The 25,664-nt window shown below is 42.6% G+C and overlaps 1 protein-coding gene across 1 annotated transcript in view; it reads left to right on the top strand.

The window, feature by feature from the left end:
- SMAD1 (SMAD family member 1) overlaps positions 1-25,664 on the top strand; it is a 53,570-nt gene that overhangs the window by 4,381 nt on the left and 23,525 nt on the right. Inside the window, exon 2 of the mRNA XM_088448433.1 lies at positions 14,358-14,911. Coding sequence (XP_088304559.1) covers positions 14,512-14,911 — 400 coding nt within the window. The 5' untranslated portion in view covers positions 14,358-14,511. The remainder of the gene's footprint in view (positions 1-14,357; positions 14,912-25,664) is intronic.

The raw sequence follows: 25,664 nt of genomic DNA, 5'->3' as shown, positions 1-25,664 counted from the left end.
ACTTTCCTTTAAAACCAGATTTACTGGTGGTCTGAATAACTCTTAAATCCTTTTTCAAAGATGGTCAAGAAATAGTGTTATTGAAAACAAAATGTGGTCTAAATATGCAGGTTTTCTTCCAGATGAAAAATTTGCAGTTAAGAACAGACTTATGGGGCACATCACTAGACGATCTACTTCCTGTCCAATCTCTAAACGATTTTCCCTTGATTTTTTCAGTCTGAACGATTTTCAAATGATTTTCAAACGATCAAGTGAAATTGACCTGCATGTTCAGCTGACTGACGAGACGATCGTTAACGACCAAACACTGCACGATTTATAAACTATCTTTAAACTATTGCGACGTCGTTATCGGTCAATCGCCTGCTAAAATCGTGTAGTGGATGCCCCCCTTTATTCTCAGGTCAAAAGCAAAAAAAATTAAAAATCTGAAATCATGGATTCTACTACCACCTCAGTGGTATAAATAAACAATACAGGTTGAGTCTCCCATATCCAAAATGCTTGGAACCAGGGGTATTTTGGATAACTGAATATTCCGTATTTTGGAATATTTGCATTTTATAATGAAAAATCTTGGGAATGGGACCCAAATATAAACACAGAATGCATTTATGTGTTATATACACATAGCCTGCAGGTAATTTTATACAATATTTTCAATAATTTTGTGGCTCAAGCAAATTTTGTGTACAGAAATTAAATTAAATTATGTATCAAATACACCCTATACACACAGCCTGTAGGTAATTTTATACAATATCTTTAATAATTTGTGCCTTAGACAAAGTTTTTGTACATTGAACCATCAAAAATCAAAGGTTTCATTATCTCAGTCATGCCAAAATAATTCTGTATTTCTGAATATTTGGATATGGGAGACTCAACCTGTAATGAACACTGGATCCCTAATGGAACTTTTAGGAGAGCAGTATTATTGCATCAAGGTTTAGTCTGAAGTGTCATCTTTAACATACTGTTGGCAGAAGTTTGCCTAATGAGACATTTCTTTAGCAGTCTGTTAAATCTACACAAAAAAGTAGTCTCTTCCTGTTAAATTGGGAATTCATCAGCCCCTTCCATATTACTTTTTGAAGAAAGTAATCTAATATCTCACCATAAAGTTGGCTTTTGTATCCGCCAGAAGAAATCCTGGCCTTTGGGCATTGTTCGATTTGAGTATTTGGGACAGCATTGGCTTATTTAGAAAGACTACTATTTGACTAATTTTGCTGCTTTTAAAATCTGCAGGAAAATGTCACACCTTCAAATTCAAACCCCAGTTTTAAAATTGGTCTTGTCTGAAGGTGTCTAAACTAACAGTTCCATGTGGGTCTGCCATAGATGAGAAATTGCCAGTCTTGACATTTTCCAAAAGAATAAGTTATTTTAAAGTATATTCAGTGCTCTCCGATATTTGTATTTTAAGTCCAAGTGGTGTATAACACTGTTTCTCAAACTGTAGCTTTATACAGCTAATGGAGGTCTCAACTAGCCCTTATAAATAATGTAAGCAGTGCCTAATGGAGATACCCTAGGGAGTGAGGAAAAAGCATCATTACCAGACTTCTCAAGATGCTACAGATCTTGGATTGATTTATAGCACTGATCTAGTGCAAAATGATCCATCAGGGTGAACAGGGTCATTCAAAAAAAGTGTATTATATATGATCCTATTCAGTAATCCTAGTTAAGCCACATTAAAAAGTCAGCTGAATGCATGAACTGTATAATAATGCTTTCTCATTTGACAATTGCATAGGACATGCTTTCAGTGAGAGCTTGTTCTAAAATCATTAATATTGTGACAATTGTGTACCTGAATTACAGAAAATTAAATGATGTGGTGTTTTTTTTTTGCAACTAATGCCACGTATCCACTAGCCGACAAAATGAACGATTATATCGGCCAGTGGATATGCAGTTGACGACCAGCGATGCGCGTTCCCTCTAGTCGTTGACATCTATCATCTTGCAGGGCAACCTGGCGATATTGTCAGGTTCTGCAAGTACGGGGACGAGAGAGGGTGACGTCACTGAATATCGTGATTCATATCCTTCAGTGTGTAAGATCAATGGGCGGAATTCAATTGTTTTCGCGGCCCGCATCTCCCGTCTAAATTGAAAGATCGTGGGCCGCTATGCAATTGTTCCAGATTTTCGTGCTGATTGCGCCGAAAGTGGTCGGGTTTAGCTGCGTAAAGCCGACCAAAGTGCTGTGCGAGATCGCGAAAAGTGATGTTTGGGCGCCCAAACATGTCACTTTTCGCACATTTCAGCTCTCATCCCCCAGGGGCTGCGAGCTGAAATGTAGCGCTGGCAGCTGATAGTGCCCGACAGGAGCAAGAATTGAATAGCTCCTTCGGGTGCGATGGGGCAGGAATGAATTGAATTCCGCCCAATGTCGTTAATGACATTGAGCACACCACTGCCGGGGACACACTGCACGATATCGGTCATGGAGTGAATTGTGTAGTGGATATGTGGCTTTAGATGCATTTTTGGCAAAAGACGCTAGCAGAGACTCATGGGACCTGGCAGCTCACTCACATGAGGCATATCACACTGCATGGTGTATTGAGGCTAGATGACTGAGGGACTATCTGTATGTTGCAGTTTATTTCATTGCATGTTCGTATAAAGGTGCCTACACACTCTGGTCACGATCCGATATCGTGTCCGATATCTCCCTCGGCAGTCATGGGCACGATTTGGTGTAAAAACCTATCCAAATTGACCCACGATCTATTGTGCATCCTAACTATTCCAGTGCATCGTGACTGAGATTTTCAGATCTTGCCTGCAGCAGGCAAGATCTGAGGATGCGTTGTACGACCAACGGGTACGCGCATCGTGAGTGGACACTCGCGATTTGGACATATTTTACACAATGTGTTCTAATGCGTAGGATTCGGGCAGATCGTGTAAAAAAATCACCTAGTGTGTAGGCACCTTCAGACTATGACCACAAATTATCTTCGCAAGAAAAAAAAAATCCTAAAACACATTTTGGAGTGACACTTTAGGAAAGTATTTAAAAAAAGTACAGAATATTAGCTGTGTAGGTTTGTATGAACAGAAAATACTTTTTTCTATTACAAGACGAATTGAAAGGGCATGTAAAGTATATTCTGATATTCTCCCTTATTACTAATTGGTGTTGCCCATCTGGCACTTAAGCTTCCAGGCTGACCTCAATGCCATGGGCAGATGCATACCATTAGCTGTAAAATGTTGAGCTATTGTGTACATCTATCATCTTGGTTACCTAGCAATATTGTACTGGTTGTGTTATGCAGCTGTGTTCCTGTGTAATTGAGTTCTGTTTTTAATAATGGGTGACTGAAAACAAGAATCTTATGTGAGGACCTTCACCCTCTGACTGCATATATAGTGCAGTGTCTATTTGTCTATGTAATACCTGCATTATCACTAATTTTGCTATTCACTAATGCTTTTATATTGAACAGAAATGTTCAACTAGCCCCTACATTTTCGAGAGATCCTCCATAGACTATCTTCTATTAAATTGCTGGCCAAAACAAAGTTTTAAATATACTGTCCATGACAGACTTGGAATTGTAACCTCTTATGTTGAACAATGAAACAAAACCATCTTAGAAATCTTGGCTATCCCAGAAATATGTCTAGGAAAGCCACTTCTGTTTTAATCCCCTGTCCAACTAAGAAATTAGAAAACTGTGATCCCCCAACAGGTTTTATATTGTTTTTGTCCTCTCAGTTTAGTGTCAACTGTTGATATCTTGATGACTCAACCACAAATAATTAATATTGATTAATTACTTTGTAGTCAAGTTACGCATGATCTGTATTGGTGAGCTGTTCAAACTATTGATTTGTATTGGACGGAATGAGGTTAGAGTGATTGGGAAATAGAATACCCTGAGTCATATTAGTGCTCTGAAAAGGGGTTGCAGGGAATAGTAGAAAGTTAAAATATTCATGCAATAATCCCTGCCTGCATTATATAAATACAAATTGCCAGCAGTATAAAATTATATATATATCTCTCTATCTCTCTCTCCAATAAACCAAAGGGAGGCCTGACTTAATATAAGTAGTGCTGCTAACTTTTATACATTTTGGCAACAGGAGTTCATTTGAAAGTTGTGTGGGTCTTGGTAGAAAAAATATCTGACAATATGTAGTAGAGCTCACTAAACCTCTTCATCAGGCTCTCGCTTGTCTGCGTTAGGTGATTTTGTGTAAGTATGCAGTCAGTATCAGTGATGACTTTGTAAGCTTGTGGTTTAGAAATGTACAGTTCAAGTATGCAGTATCACTGGTTCTGCTGTGCATGCATGAGAACCCTTCTGGACACTTGGAGGAGCTGCTGCTGTCTAGTTCACTGGGCTCTAATACTTTTTCTCCTTTATCCACAGGGGACACTGGAGTGAAGACTGTGGGGTGTAGAGTGGAGCCGAAACATAAAGAATTTACAAGTGTGACTGGCTCCTCCACCACCTCTCCAACTTTAGAAATGTGCCTCGAGGACCCGGTCCCTGAGCAACATCTCTTCTGATTTTTATTTTTTTTTAATTTATTTTATCATCAACAGGCAGACATATCGCCCCTGTCTGCCTGCATTGCTGAAGCCACTGGGAGGGACCCTCCACCGATTCTGGCAGGTTAAGCCGCGGCAGCAGAGTTCTCTGCAGGAGAGGGATGCACTGCAGGATGCCAGTCCGGGTGGAGCTTCTCCCGGCGGGAGGTAGAGAGCGCGCTCCTCTACAGCGTTTTCCACATACAGACCGGAGTATAGCTCTGCCTGCAAGTGGGTTTACCGCTCTACACAGCTTCTGTGGCTGTTCCCAAGTCCCTCCAACACTATTACAACATCTGTAGTCTCCACACCCTTTCTACCATCAGGGACCGTGAATTATTGGTGGGGTGGCTAATTGGGGGGAGCCTTATTGAAGAGATTGGTGTGACTCTCCTCCCTATCTCCTTTCTTTCTTTTCTTTTTTTTTTTTTTTTTTTTTTTTTTTCTTTCTTTCTCATCCCATTGTCACTGTGTGTCTGGGTGTGAGTAGAAATATTGTTGGCTATACCTGCTCTTCTGCTTTTGAGGCTACCTGATTTTGCGATCCATCCTCTTTTTTTGTCTCGTTTCCTTACTACCAGCCTCCCAACTCTGGAGGTGAAGGGGGAAGTGTCACAGCATGCTGTCGCCAAACTCCTGAATTCAGAGGTTGAGGTTCTGGTTTCAATTCAACAGTGAATCGAAGGATTTTATTCAAATCTTTTCGTAGTTCCAAAGCCAGACGGATTGGTCCGTTCGATTCTGAAGTAGTTAAATCTTCACTTGATGATTTTCAGGTTTAAGATGGAATCCCTGATCTCTGTGATGGAAAGCTTGGAACCAGGGGAATTTCTGGTGTCTTTAGGTATAAAGGATGCTTACTTACACATTCCCATTTGGGAACTACATCAGGCGTTTCTCAGAGTGCGATCATAGAATAGCGAATATCTGTTTTGAGCACTCCTGTTCAGTCTGTCGTCTGCCTTCAGAGTTTTCACGAAGGTCATGGCCACCATGGTTGCTCTTCTCAGTCTTCAGGGAGTAACCATCATTCCATATCTGGACGACCTACTCCTCAAGGCAACTTCTTCAGAAAAGCTCCTTCAAGCTTGTATCTGTCACATACCACTCTGTTACAACATGGCTGGGTTCTAAATTTTCCGAAGTCACAACTGGTCCCATCAGTGCATTCAGTTTCTGGGGATGATTCTGGACACCACTCTTCAGAAGATATTTCTTCCAGAGAACAAAGCCAAGGCAATCCAAGAGCGTGTTCTACAGCTTCGACGAGTCTCTGTATACGCCTCTTAGGGAAGATGGTAGTGACTTTCGAGGCCTTAAGCTGGCTACACATCTATAGATTATCTGTCCAACCAGCCAACTAGTTGATTGGTTGGAATGAAAATCTGGTAACGTATGGGAGTAAATGATCAGCAGTTTGCTCCTAAATGCCAGAAAACAGATGAAAATGGTTGTTCAGACAAGTTTTGTTAAATGTTTGATCTAAACAATTTGTTCAAACAGTTTTTGTCCCATTTTCTGGCATTTGGGAGCAAATTGCTGATTGTCATTTGCTTTCATACCTTACCAGATTTTTATTCCAGCTAATCAACTAGTTGGCTGGTTGGACAGAATTTAGATGTGTGGCCAGCTTTAGAGTTTGGTTGTTTCTTCACTGTTGGACCTTCCAACTAGATCTATTGTCCCAGTGGTCAGGTATGCATCTTCACGTGCACCTCCTTGTGCGTCTATCTTCCAAGACACGTGTTTCCTTTTGTGGCTACACCCCAGCCATCTCCTGGCCGGGAGGCGCTTCAGCCTCTGGGATTGGGTTCTCACAACGACGGACGCCGGCCTTGGGCTCGGTCATCATTACCAGGGCTGCTGGTCTGGTCAGGAGGCCCTTTTTTTTTTCCCAATAAATGTTCTTGAACTCAAGGCAGTTTTCAATGCCCTGCTAAACTCCTTTCCTCTACTTCGGGGTTGAGCCATTCGAGTCCAATCAGACAATGCCACTGCAGTGGTCTACATCAATTGGCAGGGAGGAACTCTAAGTTTGAGTCAGGCGGGAAGTCTCCTGGGCAGAACGACACATGGCAACTCTGTCGGCCATATTGACCAGGTGTGGACAACTGGGTAGCAAATTACCTAAGTCACCAGGATCTTCGTCTGGGGGAATGGGCCCTTCATCCTCAGGTTTTTCAACAGCTGGTTCAACTATGGTTCAGGCCCCAAGTAGATCTCATGGCATCCAGACACAATCATCAGCTTCCTCTTTATTGCTACCGCACCCGGGAACCGGCAGCGGTGGCAGTGGACGCACAGACAAACTGGAATGGCCATGGAGCTATCTGTTTCCACCTTATTCCTCTTCTCCCTCGAGTGTTCAAGTGCATCAAGGAAGTCAGCGGCTGTGTTTGACGGCGTAGCTGTTGAATCTGCATTCTTGAGACGTATAGGCATTCCAAAAGCTGTTATTCCTACCATGCTCTGGGCTAGAAAACCGGTGACTTCAGGCCATTATCTGATTTGGAAGGTTTACGTGGCATGAAGTGAACGGTGGGAGGTTTCAGTCCTTGTCTTTTCGCCTGGACCGTCTTGAGTTTTATTTAGTAAGGCTTGGATGCTGGCCTTCGTTTGGGATCCTTGAAAGTACAGATCTCTGCTCTATCCATTTTCTTCCAACGCAAGTTAGCCTTTCTTCCGGATGTTCAGGCCTTTTCTGCAAGGGGTTTTCCGCATTCAGCCTCCCTTTTTTTCCCCATCCGCTTCTTGGGACCTCAACCTCGTATTGTCCTTTCTTCAGTCACCTATTTTTGAACCATTGGAGACTGTGGACTTGAAGTATTTTTCGTGGAAGACTGTGCTACTTTTGGCTTCGGCTAAGAGTCTCTGCGCTTGGCGCGATCTCCTGCTGCCCTACTTATCTTTTTTTTGTCATGAGGCTTGAGCTTCATACACGCTCTGCCTTTTTGCCAAAGGTTGACTCATCCTTTCATATAAAACAGCCTATTGTCCTGGTTTTGGAGGGGGACCTGCCGTCCTCACACTCAGATGTGGTTCCTGCTTTACGGATTTATGTGGATCAGACGGCTCACTTGTGCAAGTCTGTTTGTTTCGTATGATGCAGCGAAGCAAGGTTGGCCTACTTCCAAACAGGTTCTAGCACGCTGGATTTGTTTTCACTGTTCGTCAAACTTATTTTGCTGCTTCGCGTTCGCTGCCTGTCTCAATTTCTGCACATTCAATGCGCTCCGTGGGATCCCCCTGTGCGACCGCCAGTATGGGGGAGGGGGGGGGGTTGTTTCCCAGCTCTGCCGGGCGGCCACCTGGTCAAGGACTCACACCTTTTGTTTGTTTCTACAGGTTTTACACCTTTGTGGCTTCTGATTCCCAGTTTGGCCGCTCTGTTTTACAGGTGGTGCAGTGCTCTCCCTCCAGTGGGGGTAGCTTTGGGACATCCCCATAGTCTTGACTGCAGTGTTCCCTGTGGATGAAGAACAGGATTTTGGTACTCACCGTTAAATGTTTCTCTGATCAACAGGGGACACTGGACGCCCGCCCTACGCTGCTCTTCTTCTGCTTCATGTTGTGTGACTGAGTTTTCTGGCAGAATGTTATTGTTCTGTTCTTCCTCCTTCTCTAGAGTTTTCTTCTCTACGTCTCCTCTTGGCTCAGTTTCTATAACTGAAAAGGTGGGGGGCATAGTGCTGGCTCCACTCTACAGCTGTCTATACCCCAGTCTTGACTCCGGTGTCCCCTGTGTAATCGGAGAAACAGATTTAATAAGTACCAAAATCCTGTTTTTCACATTAAATTACCAGAACCTTCAAATTACCTGGATAACTTCTGAAAAGTGTTTCATTGCTCTTTAATTGCGGAGGGGAGATGTTTCCTAGTCACACCAGACATCTGTTTATACCTCCTGGGTTCTTTGCCCAGTATGGGTAGTGTGTGACACTATATAATGCACTGCCACTGTAACTTGTTGGCAGACACTAGGTAGATTAAAAAACAAAACAAAAAAAAACTTATCTTGACAATACGATCTAGAAAGCTGTCCACTAGACTGTATGCTTTTTATTTTTTTCTCCCTTTAGCAGAATCAACTGAACAAGGACTTTGTGTATAAATGACCTGATTCTATTCAGCGGCAGTCAAATAGTGCCAGGAAGTTTGCCCCAGAGCTGTTTAATTCAGAGTGCGGTTTAGTCTATTACAATTTAAGTTGGAGAATGCCAGTTCTCGCAGCCTAACCTGGGTGCTTAATCACAAGAACCGGCATTCTCCAACTAAAGTGCCGGCTGCGAGGCTGTTAGCGCCGTGCTAAGCTGGAAAACTGTCTGGATTTCTCGCACCCTCGGGAGGGTGCAAGAAGAAATCATTTAGTCAACCTAACAGCGAGCTGAATTGAATCGCTTTGGGGCCAACTTCCTAGCGCTATTCAATTTCCGTTGAATTTAATTGCCCCCTATATATCTTAAACAAACGTTCTCATTTATGTCTGATTGCGGTAAACGCCGCAACCACTGATCAGTGTGAGATGTGGGCTTTCACAATTGTGTAAGTCACTTTCCCAGGTGGGTTTTAGGCTAAGGATCATCACAATTGTTTGTCAGGGGGCTGTGGGTGGTGCTCCATGAGAAGGGGTCTTCATTGCTCTTAGCAAGTCTAAATTATTTTCAGCCTTTTGCACCGAAGAGGAGCTTTTGACGTGAGGAGTCCAGAGCCGGCAGTAAAGAGGGCAGCTGCCACCTGAGCAGACCCATTACAAAAGCGCTGGTGTACCTGCAGGGACCCATTATGGTGGAGCTCCCTGTCATCTGGACAGCCTGCAGCATGGTCCTCAGTGACAAGAATAATGGAGGGCAGTCACTGAAGAGAACAGAGGGGCTGGCTCAGTACAAGTCCCTAGAGGTGGTTCCTGTGCAAAGGGCACAGCTCAGTACAAGGAAGCTTGTGTTCAAGTGGCAGAGATCGTTAAAGTGCAGCCCACTAATGAGGGAGCCAGCTGTTTAGGGAGAGACAGATCACCAACTTCCACATGACCTGAGCCGGGTACTGCAGCTAGTTTTAAACTAAATTGCGAGCACTGTTGTCTATGCACTTGGTCTGCTTTCCCTGCACTCCCTTGCAATTTATAGACTATTCTAATGGCTATCACTTTATATCACATTATACAATATTTGGTTGTAAGTGTTATGGTATCTCAGAAATTGTCGTCAGAGGATTAGCGACTCCTAAAGATGCAAGGCTGCAAGATGTTTTTTTTTAGTTTCATTCTAATAACTAGCTGTTCAGTCAAGTGTGTGTGTGACCTTTTATTAATATATTAAACGCCCAGTTACACATTTATTTCAGAAAATATGATATAAAATCTTTTTCCCATTTACTGTTACACCTCTTCACTTCTGCCTAAGCAGCAAGAGTCAAACCCCAGTCACAGCTCTAAGGGAGATTCAATAGCTTGGGTTATCAATAATTACAGCAATCATTTAGAGTGTGTTTAGCTGCATAAAACGCCTAACCCAGGGTACGGTGCCCAAACTAGGACTTAACGCACTTTTGTGCTCGCCTCCTCACTGGCGCTACCTATTGAATCACCCCCTTTAATATATACAATTTGAAAAGGGGAAGAAAAAGTCTAATATTTCTAGTATTGCTTTATGTATCAGGCGACTAAAACAATGTTGGTCTTTGTTTCTGGCGTATAATTAATAAATCGCTGCTTTAAGCTTCCGAGTTCTCTTCACTTAAGGCATACACATCCGTATGTAAGGATCACATCCATGTATATGTATTATATAATATGACAGCAGACTTCCAACTTCTATGGAGAGCACCCTGTTCAACAGGGTTGTTAATAATCTAATGGAAAACCCTGTCCTCTTTCCTACACAAATACATCCTCCTCCCTCTCTGACTTTTTGAACTGTCTCTGGAAAACAGGTGTTGTGTGTTACAAAAAATGCACATCTGTGTGGGTGTGTGTGTCCAGAAGTACAAAAGCAGGATAGCCACTATATTTAGAGCTGTCTAATTGCATAATTTTAATCGGGGTCCTCTGCAACGGAAAGGCATCCATACTGCCCTCAGGCATCAAAGGAAACATCTTTCCAAGCTGTATCCTTTTGCAGAGCAGCACACAGTCCCACAGCACACGCCCAATTGTTGAACCCCTCCACTGGGAAGAAAAAGGAATTTTTGTTCTTTTGTGTCTTTTAAACAAGCACTTCCTCCATTATTTAGGTTGGGTGTTGGGGATGGCCAGCTGATTCCACCCCTTCCTGCCTGGTGGATTTTCATAATATTGAGACTGCATATGACAAACCTTTTTTGTTAATCAGCTGATTGGTCCTTCGGGTACACCTAATTGTCAATTACTGAATGGTCTGTTTTATGATGCTGTGTCATGAAAACACACTTTTGGTATAAATGTATTAAATAGGGATGTTTATGTGGGCAACTATAGATTTCCAGCGAACATGCACCATCTGTAATTGTTTTTTTGTTATTTATCTGATAGGAATATTACAACTTTTAGCAAGCCTAAAACGGTTTAGCTCTGGATGATTTGAATGTCTCTAGAGAACATAAGATTTAAGGAGGGGAATGCAATTCGAGGGGTTGCAGCTCCCAGGGTGAGTGCCTGGAGCTTTTCAATTGCCCACGCTGTAATCCCGTGCCTAGCGGATTTCTGCTTGCACCCTCCTCAAGCAGCACACCTTGCACATAGGGGGAATTCAATTGAATGTGATGTCGAATAGCGCTGGGAATGAGTGCCTGGATGTATTCAATTATCCGCATCTCGTCTGGCACTTGTGTCAGCGGATGCAATTTACCTCTTCTAGTGCCAGGGGTTTATTCACGGTAATCTGCATTTTCTGATTTAAGTGGAGGGTGTGATTCAGTCAATTGAACACCTCCGAGCACTCTTCACAAGACCTACATCCTCTTCTAATTGAATTACCCCATAAGTGGCTGAGAGTAGAATAAATCAATTAATAAATTACAGGTTAATTAACATAAGTATTCTACAATCTATTTTGATGACTTGGACACAAGATTGCTCTGCTCTGTATTATACAATTATATTGTCTTTGTAGAAATAAAGTGAAATAAGGTTATTTGTGTTGTCTGTCTTTTAACAAACATTGGAGGCAATTCAATTAGTGTGATGAATGTATCTCCCAGATCAATTGCCTATAGCTATCAATTGACTGTATTGCACTCACCACTTAACCCAGGAGATGCACTTTACTGCTACTAATCCACAGGGCTTAGTCGTGGTAAACTGCATGTAACAGTTCCGGGTGCGATGCAGTTAAGCCTTGAGGCACTAGTTGACTTGAATTTCTGCTTGCACCGTCATGAGGGTATAAGCAGAAATAAGCATTTAGAGCTAGTTGTAGGCTTAGTGCGGGAGTAATTGAATAGCTTTGGGCACTTAACCCTGGGAGCTACATCCCCACGATGCTAATTGTATCCCTTCCATTAAATCTATATTTGTTGCATGTTTTCCATTAAAAGCCTACCACTTTATTCTCCTCAATTACTGCTAAGGCAATCTCATCTCTTTAAGAGCATTTTGGTTGAACAGCGAGCAAACACCTGATTAGTAAGGGTTTGTTGAGTGAGCAATAGAATTGCAGGAGTAATTGTGTTTCCTGAAACAAGAGGGAGTAAATGTGATGTGCAGTGGTGTCTGCGAGGAACGCCCTTATTACAGTTGCTTTGGTACATTGGAGACCTAAGCCTGGCTCAAAAGCTAGCCATTCGTTAAACATTGTTTCCAAGAAATGTTGTTGTCCTTCTTAGGAGCACTTTGTCCTGTTATATTAGAGCAATTTATTTAATCTATTACTTATGAGAAGCATTTTCTATGTGCTAAAAATATAGTGTAGTGTAAATTGCCAAAGTTCTTTTTGTTGAACTGCTGTAGGGTTTAGTGCTTCCACTGTCTCTCTTCAAGACCATTAAGTGTATTTTTGTCTTAAATGTAATCTTTCCTCTATTCACGAAACTGGTCTAGAACACTCACCCAGTAGTAATACATGTTGTTTGCAGTACAGATGAACCATTTTCCAGTTTCTCAAGTACTAATTTGTCATAATATGGGGAATTTGAAATCCTGACTTTTCGCCTTTAGCAGGGTGCGAGCAGAAATAATGGGTTCCTGCCTCAGTCTCTCCCAGCGACATAAAAAATTTAATAGCTCCTGTCACTTTAGGTTGCATTAAAACAATTGAATTCACCCCCCCCCCCCCTTCAGTTCAAAAACATACTGACATGCTATGGCTTATACAGATCAAACACCAGCATGTCTTCATTTCTAGAGAATTTGGGGGGCAATTTAATTCAGCGTGATGTTGAATAGCAGCCCCAGAGCTGTTCAACTGACCACACTGTTAAGTCCGACTACAGGATTTCTTCTCTCACCCTCCGAGGTGCGAGCAGAAATACGACTTGTCTGCCACAATACATTTTTTTTCCAGCTGAATTGAACCGCCTCCTTTAGAATTTAAACTGCATCAAGGCAGGGACTTTAGTTGGGGCTAGACCTTTTTACGCAGCTAAACCCGTTCTAATTGGCTGTGACAATTAATGGACACCCATAACAATTGAATTGACGTGCGCCCCTTAATAATCATGGAACTAAAAACAATTGAATTGCCAACCGCCCCCGCCCCCCCCCCATGTATTCCCTGTGATTATGCATGCTAAACGGTCAGGCAAGGACAGTGATTTTCAAATTGCAGCACACCGACCAAGATTTTAAAATTGCTAAGGCACACAATCAGTCCCTCACGGATGGTGTGCCTTAGCAATTAGCAGTACCTCACCGGAAAAAAAATACACACATTGGCTCCTACGGGAAATAGCACTCACAAATAAACCCCCTCCCCACAGGAGAAAGAACAGACATTGGCCTCCACAGAAAAAAATAAACTAACCAGCTGAGAAGTCTCACTGCCTGTCCTGTCCCTCATCGGCTGGGGTTGCTCACTCACACTCAGTGACTGAGCACACACTGCAGAGCTGGGAGCAGCATGCAGGCGGCTGTGCAACGCAACGTGCCTGACCTATGTCATGCCACCGTGTCTCTATAGGTTATGGCCCAGCTGCGCCTGAGCCTTCCTGAAGAGCCCAGCACTGCCCGGGCCAGCAGTACAAGTCACAGCACAGTGGCTGAAAAACGCTGGTCTAGGAAATGCCTGCCTTCTGCTGTCCTCCCAAAATTGCATCTTTTCTGTATTTTGCACTAACAGAATGAGCATAGGCTGCACACTTCCTGAGTAAACTGGGGAACAAGGGGAAGAGGAGGATTGGGTGGTTTTGAATAGTTTTTAAATCTGTCATTGAATAGACCTTAACATAACGACCTATTACAAGGCCTCCCAAAACCGGTTTAAGGTTTGACAAATGAGGGTTTGATATATCTACATTTACTTATTGTGTGTGTGCAGTTTATCCTACTTTATCTAAAACCTGCACTTACTAAATTGAACACTTGAAAGTCAAGCTGCATATGCAGATCCATTTGTGTTTCATGTAATGCCATTGTGCATCTGATGTTGTATGTCTCATATTGATATGATGAAGCAAGCAAAACTAAGAATAGCACAGATAGAGGGGAATAAGCTGACCTCTGAGTACAGGTCACCACATTCTCAAGGGGGTGGTGTTCACTGTGGATGTATGTTGTGCAGCAGCCAATATGTTCAGTGCTCTTGGATGCTGCCAGATGATGAAACCTCACATCTGGACTTCAACCCCTCCCTAACCAATATATATTTTGTTCCCCCTTTAGATGCTGCTGGTCTGCTGGGAACTACAGGCTGTGACTCCTGAGCTGGAAAATATTTTAGTTGAGAAGCAAGCTAAATAAAAACCTTTTTATATTCACAACTTTGGAACAGACTGTTTTCTGCTGCACATCTGTGACCTATTGTGTGCTAGTCACAATGAATGTGACCAGCTTATTCTCCTTCACCAGCCCTGCAGTGAAGAGGCTGCTTGGCTGGAAACAGGGAGATGAGGAGGAAAAATGGGCTGAAAAGGCAGTTGATGCATTGGTGAAAAAGCTTAAGAAGAAGAAGGGTGCCATGGAGGAGTTAGAGAAAGCTCTCAGCTGTCCTGGGCAACCAAGTAACTGTGTCACTATTCCCCGCTCCCTGGATGGCAGGTTACAAGTCTCTCACCGAAAGGGCCTCCCACATGTTATTTACTGTCGAGTGTGGCGCTGGCCAGATTTGCAGAGCCACCATGAACTGAAACCCTTGGAGTGCTGCGAGTATCCATTTGGCTCCAAACAGAAAGAGGTCTGCATTAACCCTTACCACTACAAGAGAGTGGAGAGTCCTGGTAAGTCACTGTGCACATTTAGCCATCTTGCCTGGAGCAAGCACCCCATACATGGTAGAAAGTTGCTGACCTAGATGGAATATCCATATTGTGGATGTAATATATAAAATATTCAACTGAAAATCTTTAACTGATCTGAATCCTATGGGGAAAATTGTTCCTGTTTCTACTGTACCAGGAGCCTGATTTTAGAAGTAATTATCCTTTATATGGCACCACAAGTGTTCCGCAGCGCCAGAAATGAACAAGAAATTGGTTATGTACAGTACAAAGACGTGGTTTTTACACATGGTTGTATTAGCGATTAATACGCTCAAAATGAACATAAGGGAGTCGGCAATCAAGTGTTGGGTACCCTTGTGGGAAGGAAGGAATAGAAGAAAGTATATGTAAGTAGAAGCACATGAGGGAAGAGGGCCCTGCTCGTGAGAGCTTACATTCTAAAGGGGAGGGGCAGACAAATAGGCGTGACACAGATGAGAGACCGTTTGAAGATTTGTGGGGAGTCTGATAGGGAGAGTGTTCCAAAGGTAGGGAGCAGCATAAGCAAAATCTTGGAGGTGGGAGGAAGTAATCAGTTGGCAGGAGAGATGGCATTCATTTGTTGAGGAAAGTACCCGGGCAGGAGTGTGAAGGGAGATTAGGTCAGAGATGGGAGAGGATAGGATGAGGGCTTTGTAGGTGAGTGTAAGAACCTTGTATTGGGTTCTGAAGGGGGAAGGGAAGCCTGTGTAGGACTTGAAGGAGAGGGGTGGCAGATGTTGAACGTTTGGAGACTAAGATGAGCCGAGCAGCAGCCTTGAGGACAGATTGGAGTGGAGAGAAGAGGGAGTCTGGGAGGCCAGTTAGGAGGAGGTTACAGTAGTCCAATCTGGAGATGACCAGCGAGTGAATGAGTGTTTTGGTAGCATCCAAGGTGAGAGTGTCTAATCCTGGAAATATTTTCGAGATGGAAATGGCAGGACTGCGATAGGTGCTGGATGTGTGCTTTGAAGGAGAGAGAGGAGTTGAGGATAACTCCAAGACAGCGCACTTTGGGGCTAGAGGAGATGGGTGTGCCATCAATTGATGAAATTGTGGGAGTGAGGTTATGCAATAGAGTGGGAAGATGATCAGCTCCGTTTTAGAGATGTTAAATTTTAAGAGCGCTTGGACATCCAGGAGGAAATGGGAGATACAGCTGGAGATGCAGGTGAGGAGAGCGGTCTGGGGAAGAAAGGTAAATCTGGGTGTCCTCAGCATAGAGATAATCTTGGCGGTCAAAAGAGTTGAGTTTACCTAAGGAGGACATATATAGGGAGAATAGGCAAGGTCCAAGAACAACCTTGGGGAATGCCTGCTATTACTGGAAGTTAGGGTGGAAGAGGAGACTGTACGGTCAGTAGGACAACCAGGAGAGGTCAGTTTCACGTAGACCAAGGGAGTGAAAGTAGGTCATTGCTGACTTTCGTGAGGGAAGTTTTAGTGGCATGAACGGAAGCCAGATTCAAATGAGTTGAGGGAGTAGGAGGAAAGAGGTGGTAAGGCGGTTGTAAACCATAAGCTCAAGGAGCTTGGAAGCAAAATGGAGGAGAGAGATGGGTCGGTAGTTGGAGAGTGTTAGGATCAAGGGTAGGGTTTTGTTTTGTTTTTTAGAATGGAGGAGACAAGGGCATGTTTAAACTATATCGGAGGAGGCGGGAAGGACTGTAATGTGTTACCACTCATCTTTGTTAAACAATGGTTGTGGTGTAACTCTTAAATCTCAATCCTCTGAGCTCTGCCATAATGGTTGCAGGTAACAAAACTTTCTTTACTGTATTCTTAAATACACTAATCCAGAGGTTTCCAAACTTTTTTGAACCATGGTGCCCTAGAGTATCGGCATTGTTTTCACGGCACCTCTAAGTCAAACGTTTGTTATTGAGAAATTCAGAAAAAAATGTAGTAAAGTGACGTAAATTGTTCTTGCCTGTCATCCTTGGGTTCAGTAATGTGGTTCTGGAGAGGTTTAAGTTTCTGTTTGTCCGCATACTTACATTACATTGACAAGAAATAATTTGATTTTGTGCTGGCCCACCAACCTGAGGCACCCCTGCAAGTGTCCCGAGGCACCCCAGGGTGCCACCTCGCACAGTTTGGGAACCACTGCACTAATCTATAACCTTTTAGAATGCAAACTGTGTGTGTTGGTAAAGGAATTTGCAATGGCCACCAGTGACTGCTATCCATGCACCCTGCTGTTGCAGGAAGTTTCTGTGACACAGAGCTCATGTGATCATTCTAAGCCAAGTCCTGAAAGCTGACACTTTCATGTAGTGGGAGGGATGTTTCTTAGGGGTGCACTTGGCTCACTCCTACTAAATACATGGGTTATGTTTGTATCTGCCCAGAAGATGGCTAACTTCATGCAGACAGAGTTTAGGCATGTGGATATCCGTTATACAGTTTTGTGTATAGGTAATACTTTTTTTTTTTTCCTCTCTCCTGGCATAAATAAACACAGGTTTGCCCTTATCTGTTGTGGCTGGTTGTATAGGCTTTTTAAGTCCCTTTTTTTTTTTTTTTTCCCCCTAATAGTGCAGTTTTATAAATATCTGGATTTATGAAGTTACATTTAGATGTGTACCTAATCTTTTGCAACTATGGATATGAATTTGAAATGATCTAAATTACAATTTTTGGCTTAATATTTAAAGTTCCTGTGATCTTATAACAAAGAACTCTGACAATTTTACCCTAGATTTAGTTCTGCTTCCCTTGACCTCACCAGGCCTGGTTAGTGGTGGTGCTGTATAATCCTTCCTGTCTGGCTCTGGTTATACACTGATCCAGTGTGATGGGGGATTTCCTATAATGGAGCTGGTTAGCATGCTGGTCATACTCCTAATTTGAAACCTTTTTGTTTCTTAGCTGGCAAAATGTTTTTGTGTAGTACCCACTTTGAAAGTGCAGCACCCCTTCTGTAACTTTATAAGCACACACAAATATTTCTGATAGACCACCCAGTTGAGAATCATACAATGATGGGTCTGGCTTCATTCAAGCCATTTAAAAAATTGACAGCAAGTAGTTGGCTAGCCAAGAAGCAATAATATGTCGCATTTGTAATGTTGGCAGCTTCCCCTTGCCACCCGCATTATGTCAACATTGGCAAAGGACAGCTTAGTTTGCCTTTAAGTTCTAAAGGAGGCATGCTCAGAAACCTCTTCCAGACCACCATATATTTCCAGATAGAGCTAGGTTCTATCCTTTTTGGGCAAGCCTTCTTAACCCATGCTGTTCTACACAGTTTGCTTTTTTTTTTTTTCTTCTATTTCCTGGCTATGGCTAGATTCAATACACCAGGATCGAATAAACTGTTGCCAGACATCCAAGCTTCTAGTTACATATTTCCTTGCACCAATAATTTTGTGTAATGGAGCTCTTCATATGCTCATACCTGATGTCTGTTACACAGCAATGATTTTGACACTGTTTTTGGAGGAAATGTTGTTGTCCTTCCCTATTGTGGCTTGTGTGCCTACAGCGTAGAATGTTTAACTTTGTCATAGTGACACCCTAGTAACCCTCCATCTTGAGTGGAATGGGCCCTTTTGTGAGGAGTGTTTGAAACACTTCTCACAGTTTAAAGAATGATTATTAGCCATATTTCATTGCATCTTGTTGCCTTTTTCCAATTTAAACTGACACCATCCTTTTTTAGATTGAGAAGGGCTACTGAAATAGTATAATCTCATGTCTGTTCTATACAAGCTCCTCGTTTAAATCTCATTTCAACCCCTAAAAATGTTGTAAAAAAATGTTTAGTGGGTATACTCTAAAGTAGTGATCTGTACTGACTGTTCACAATGGCTTTGGTCTGTTATTGTTTTCATATTGATAGACTGGTACAATTGTTGGATATTTTGCTTCAGTCTGTCCTCACTAGATAACCCCTGGCCAGGTCCAAACTGTCAGTTTTGCCATAAGGTACATGTTTCAAAAATGATGTATTTTGGAAAGAGTAAGTTCATTTCCTATATGTCAGCCATACTGAGGATACACATCCCATGGTCTCAAGGCCCCCATACATCAGAGAGTTGATTGCAGCAATCGTGCAATCGATTGTGGCAATTCTGCAATTGAAAAAGGAAAAGCTTTTTATACACAATCAATCTCTGATGTATGGGGGCCTTCAGTCATGTTACTAGCTTTGGTCCCAACTAAGGGCTAAGCTTTAGGAACAGATTAAGATAAAGCAAGTAACTGAACCTGGACAAACCATGTTGCAATGCTAGGGGTACCAATACATTAAAAAATATATATATTTTTTTTTTTGCATGTAGCCCACAAATGCTGGACAGCTTTATTTTTACACAGCAATTTAGATTTCAATTTGGACACACTATTCCCAAATCTAAATCTCTGCACATGTTACATCTGCCCCACCTGCAGTACAGCATGGGTTTACCAAGATGCAGTGTTACTTGCTATATCTTACTCTATTCCCAAAGCTGAATCCGGCCCTAAGTTTGGAAGGTTCCTTCTGTAATGCTTTATCCTATGGAAGGTTAGGTTTCTGTTCAACTGTATGAATAAAAGGTTCAAGACCCCCTAGGATGTCAGCTGTTCTTGGTTAAACCTTTTGTGACCCTTTTTACCTATCTACTTGTATCCTTTAAGGGTTATTTGGTGTTGTGTATGTGATTTATGAATCCAGTATTGGTGTTCCTGCTAGAGTGCAGGCAGGGTCTTGGGACATGCCTTCAATTTGTCACACTTGGGGGCATGCCCAGCACTTACGGAGGTGTTTGGCTTCCCCCAAGCTCTCCCCTCACCGTGAATAGATGCTGTCTATTCTCCCGGCGGTGATCTGTCACTGCAACTTTACCCGCCTGTGGAACACCGCGGTCAGTGGGTGGGAAAGGCTCGGGACATACTGTTTTAGTGTGGCACCGCTAAAAGGGCAAGGCTTTTGCCCTTTTAAAATCTGTGGGGGACCGTGGCGCCCAGCTAATACAAGCTAGAGGGACTATTAACGTGCTCTCCTGCCGTAAAGACTTGTTAGAATTATACTTTACACTGGCTTAAAGATCCTGGGTTGATGTACGTGAACACGCATCAACCTGGGATTTTTGACTGTTCATGACATGGGGATCTGACCCGGCTAGCTTGCAGGGTTGAGCACAGATCGTTCATGTATCACCTTGCAGTGTAAAGGTCGCACCGCATGTCACCCAATTGGCTGGCTTCAGTGACACTTGGAGATGTCATAATCTTCAAGCTTAGGGCCGAATGGAGCAGCGCACTCCGGACCTCTGCGGAGGTAAGAGGGTAGAAGGGAGGGGAAGAAGCGCTGCTCACCTGTGCTGGAGAGCTGGGTCAGTGACCTGGCTCCGTTGTGCCTGGGTCGGTGCTGCGGTGTAAAAGGGGGTCTGATCCTGGTTGGAAATGTGTTCCAGATCCTGGGTCAGACAGGGACTTTGGTGTAAAAGCGGTAATGGTGTCAGTGGTATTTTAGCTTATATTGGCTATATTGCGAATTAATCTGTCTGCTTACTGTAGAATTATTGGGGGCGATTCAATTAAGCGAGCTGTTAGTGCCGTGAAGGTGTTCCCGGAGCTATTTAATTCACCACGCTGTTAGGCTGACTAAAGGATTTCTTCTTGTACCCTCCTGAGGATGTGCATAAATTCATGAAGTGCCTGCTGCAAGGCTGTTTGCTGGTTTAGCGTGGCGCTAACAGCCTCACAGCAGGCACTTGAGTCGGAGAATGCTGATCTTCGCGACTAAACACCAAGGTTAAGTCGCGAGAACTGAAATTCTCAGACTTGCGTTGCAATAGTCTGACTAAACAGCAAGGTGAATTGAATAGCTCTGGGACCAACTTTCTGGCACTATTCACCTTGCGTTTAATTGAATCGCCCCCATTGATTTTATTTTTAAATGTATCCTCAGAGGGTGGTGTATCTAGTGGTTAATGTCAAAGTAGTCATGTAATAAGAGCAGTTATCATAACCAGTCACCTGTGTGGTGTTGAAGCTGTGGAACTACAGTTTTGTGTTTTTTTTTGTTTGTTTGTTTTTTGTCTTTTAGTAAGCACAATACTTGAAAAGAGTAATTATTTGTGCGCTATTACCAGCTGCCTTTTAATATAATTACTTTTTACCCTGGAGCTGATTTGGATATTTCTATTTTAAAAAGACAAACTCAACTGGTTATTTCCAACCTCATTTTCTTTGTGAATAAACCTAAATCCTGTGCACATGTAAACTAATATAAGGCAGAGACCACTTTTTAACATGCTCTTTTTCCAGCATGTTATATTCCTTTTGGTGTTAAACCTACTTCCCTGCCCTTCCTTCCTGCTTCTTTGTCTCTTGACCATGATATGAGTTTTCCAACTGTGCATCCTCCCAGCTGCGCAGAGGCCTCTTCATTATTTGCTGGGTTTTTTTATTTTATTTTTTTTTTTTTATTCGCACATTATGAAGATTGATCCTGGAGAACTTGCTTACTGGATGAGGTGGATTTCCCTGTACATAAAGGGTGTATAGACTAAAGCAAGCAGAACAGAACCTGCTATAATGTGTCCGTATTGCAGTCTGAGACTTCATATCCCCTCCTGGACCTTAATGTTCATGCATATATGGTTTGATAAATGGGTATTTCAAATCTGAAACTGCAGTTTTGTGTTTTGCCTGTAAATAGTTGCTATGTTTCACAAAACATGCTAACGTAGTAGGGTTTTTTTTTTGTTTTGCTTTTTTTTTTTTTTTTTTTTTTAACCTGGTGTGCATTTTCTGCATTGCTAGTCTATATGTTTGCTATTGGCTGCTATGTAAGTATTTGTAAATCAAAATATCTTTATCTGAAAGCTGCATAATATAATGCAGTAATTTTATAAAAATGCAATTTCATTTATTTTATTTATATTTTTTTTTTCTCCCCTTTACACATCTCCTGTAGTTTTTATAACTTTTTTTTTTTTTTTCTGTTTTGTTTTTCTTTCCTGTGTGAACCTTTACTACTCATAAGAGATATATAGATAGAGATGTATATCTATCTATCTCTGTGTGTTTTAGGCTGTTTCAGTGGGGCGACTCACCCTGCCCTTATGGAGGCCCCCCTGCTGATCACAACCTGACATTAGCAAAATTCAAAATGCAGGATTATGTGGCCATTTTTTTTCCCCCAAACAATGTAACTTTATTGAGATGGAAAAGGAATAATGATCTACATGCACATATCAAAACACAATCAGCATCTCGCAAAAGTAATGTTCCTGCCAGGATATGGGGCGGGTAGGGCGCACGTGTGCGGGGGCAGTAGCACGTGTGGAAAGGTAGCGCAGCAGGCCAGTTAAGGGGGTGAGGCCTCGCCGATGTCCATATTTCCATATTGGGGGCATGCCCAGCCACCGGCGTCGCTAATGGGGGTGTGGGCTTCCCCCAAGCTCTCAATGTGAATAGATGCCGTGCACATGCGCGTGGCAGAACTGTCGCGGCCAGGCTGTTTTAGCAAGGCATATTTTGCACTTTAAAAATTGGCTGAGGCGCCTTGCTAAAACAGCCTAGTGTGAACACTACATAAGTGCACAAAGAATAGTGCAAAAAGGTCATTACAATCTTATCACAATAAAGGCAGCCTTACACTGCAACAGGTGCTTCTAATCTGTGAGTGATATAGATAAATACAAAGAAACACTACAGTATGTGAAACAAAACAAAGATATGGTGCCTAAAATTCATAACCTAAACCTATACCACCCACATAGAGTTGTGGGTCCCAATATCAAGTGTGCGATAAAGGTACTAATTAGTGGATTTAAATATCCTCAAAATATATTTCTGTAGCAGAATCAAAGGAATCGATGTATACTCCTAACTTTTTTTAGGAAACCAAATCACCCCAGTTTCAGTATTCCCCAAATAGTGTTCACTCTAGCTCCAGCGACAGGCAAGGCGCCGGAGTTAGAGAGGGCAACCAAAAAGGGGGCGTGTCTAAGACGCATCCCCTTTGTCACTCTTGGGGGGGGGGGGGTGCCCCAAGCGCTGCTGACAGTGTAGATGCCGGGCGCATGCGCCTAGCATCTATTCACCGGCTGTGACCAGGTCACCACACACTTGCCCACCTGCGGGACACTGCGAGCTGCGGGTGAAGACTGCACCTGCAGGCTGTCTTAGCTGGGCGGTGAGGGCAGGGCGCTCTTTACCCTCCAGGAGGAGGGCAGGGTGCAGCACCCCGCTAAACCAGTCTAGTGGGAACGCTAGGCAAAGTTTTGCCTATCGAGGTGTATATATATTAGGGTTACATAGTTTAACAGCAGCCAAAAAGGAGGGTATGGAGACTGTTCGGTTACATTAAATAATTTTCTTTGCTACTGTAACAATAGTTGTGAGGATTGGGAAAAGTTATGACTACCCTGCAAATCCTAAATTACAAAATTAGCAGAGTCGCAAATTTTGTAAAATGTAAGCCACATACTCTAGTGTTCCCGCTAGGCACTTTCAGCGGGGCGCTGCACCCTGCCCGGTTTGAAAGCCTGAATTTTGCCCTGTCCTTTTGGCCCGCTGAAACAGTCACTAGCGAGTGAATAGATGCCCTATATCTAAGACCGCAGCAGAAAAAGCTATAACCTAGCGTTTATGAAGATCTAATTTGTTCATGGCAATGCAAGGTTTCTCATCCTGCCATTGATGTAGAAGTTGAGAATAATTTCTGATGGCTCTTTACAACACTTTAGAGGTAGTGGCTAATTGCTAGGTCATGTGACTCTCCCCCATACAGAAATTAGAGAGCATCCGATTATATAGAGCCTTGGAAAAGTGGATGCCCACAGTGATGTCATTACCTGTTTCCTGTGTAGCAAGATGCCATCTCTAGCAGTGACCCCAGTGCTAGAGCATATGTTCTATACTGCCTGGCATCACAGTTATGGAATTTCATCTTAACATGTTACCCGGTAAGTTCTGCATTATAACGGATAGAAAGAACATTGAGAGATGACTTTAGAGAAGTGTTTAACCCCCTTCAGTGGAGGCCCCACTTATCCTAAACACTGCAGAAGTTTAAATGGAGGGAAAGCTTACCTGAACGTGCCACCATTTCTGATACCGGAGATGTTCTGGGGCTGCATGACGACATTGAGCCTTGCACCCTCACAACAAAAGCAATGCAGGGAATGGGAGGAGTGCACTTATAGCATGTTTATCTTCCTAATTCTGGCACCTGCAGACTCCGTATAGCACTTGTTTGAAAATGGGAGGGGAATGCCCTTTATCAATTAATATGGTCCTGAGAAGTGTGTTTTTTTTTATTTTGTTTTTTTTTATCAACAAAGAGTATAAATCCTGCACTACAGAAATCATTAAGTCCATGGATGGGGGAATATCTCCCCCATTCTGACTTCAAATAACTCCTGGGAAGCCTTCATTTGAAAGGAGAGGCCCTTATTTTAAATTATGGTTGTTTTTTGTAGTTATTGTTTCATCATACGTGATCATCTTACAACAATCACACTGTACTACGTAAACACTAGTAGGAGCAAGGTAGCAAAAATGCCTCTTGGCTCCTACACATTTAGGGAGCATCCTTGCTTGATAGAGGGGAATCCCCTCTTTGAAACTATGTGCCACTTTAGAGAAGTAGAAGTTGTCTGGTGATCACCAGTTAAAAACACTCCTACAGAAAGAAGTTCAGAGATGGGCTGGTTCTTAAGATGCCCATGCATCTGACCGGTATTTCCGCGATCCTGCGACTTGATCGGAAATGCCGATCTGCTGGGTGGAAGCGCCGGCCACCATCGATGGTCAGCTATCCGTCGCAGGATCGCTGAACTATTACATGTTAAATGTCCCCGATTTGACAATCGCGATTTTTTTTTTTGATCGCGATCGTCAAATCAGGAAAATCCAACATGTTGGATTTCTGCGATGTCGTGCAGCATCGCGGGATTGTGGCAATCCATCACAGATGGATGGGGCCCATTATACACAGATCTTCACCATCCAGGCATTTAAACACAAGCGTGTCTCACATGATGCATTCGGCTGTCTAGGTTTATTAAATTACTATTATACTACAGTGTAATCAACTTCCAGTAGTACAGTTTTAGTGAAACATTGACTTTTTTTTTTTTGTACGATTGTTTTGTGGTCTTTGTGGATTTGGCTGGAATTCAACTAAATTCTAGGTGTGTAGGTTGGGCTGGACAATATTATCGTTATCAGAGGTAATAGTTTAGCCAGTGTTGCATGTGTGAACTTTATTACCTAGCAGCAGTCTGTGAATAAGTAAATCATTTTCTGTGTACAATACTGTTTTGACCACTAAGAATACAGTAAACTTTTTAGTTCTTGAACTTCGTTTTACATTCGTTATTGATGCTATTTCAGTTGCAATGTCACAAACCTATATCTTGGATTTTCCATCAATGGGAACCCTTTGCGATTGCCTAGTCATACAGCTTTCTTGGTCTCCTTTACTGTAGGGATGATAAACAATGTACTCAAATCTGCTTACAAACCTAAAGAATGAGGCGAGTGTTTTGCAGGATAGTTTTGAAAGCTTTAGAACTCCTCTCCATTCATTTGTTTCCTGGGTGGCTGTAAATTATGTGGGGTCACCATTTGAATTTAGGACTACTGGAATTATTTTTGCTAATAACCAATACAGGGAAGTGTGGGTTTTGTGTTTTTTTTTTTTTTTTTTTTTTTTTTTTTTTTCTTTTTTTTCCCTTCACATATCAAATTGTGTTTGGGGGAAAACTGGAATAAAAAAGTACACTGC

This window comes from Taudactylus pleione, unplaced genomic scaffold, assembly GCF_031769625.1.
Source record: "Taudactylus pleione unplaced genomic scaffold, aTauple2 ptg000021l, whole genome shotgun sequence".
NCBI classification, from domain to species: Eukaryota; Metazoa; Chordata; class Amphibia; order Anura; family Myobatrachidae; genus Taudactylus; species Taudactylus pleione.
The sequence above is the reverse complement of the archived record's forward strand: the minus strand, read 5'-3'. Positions and strand labels throughout refer to the sequence as shown.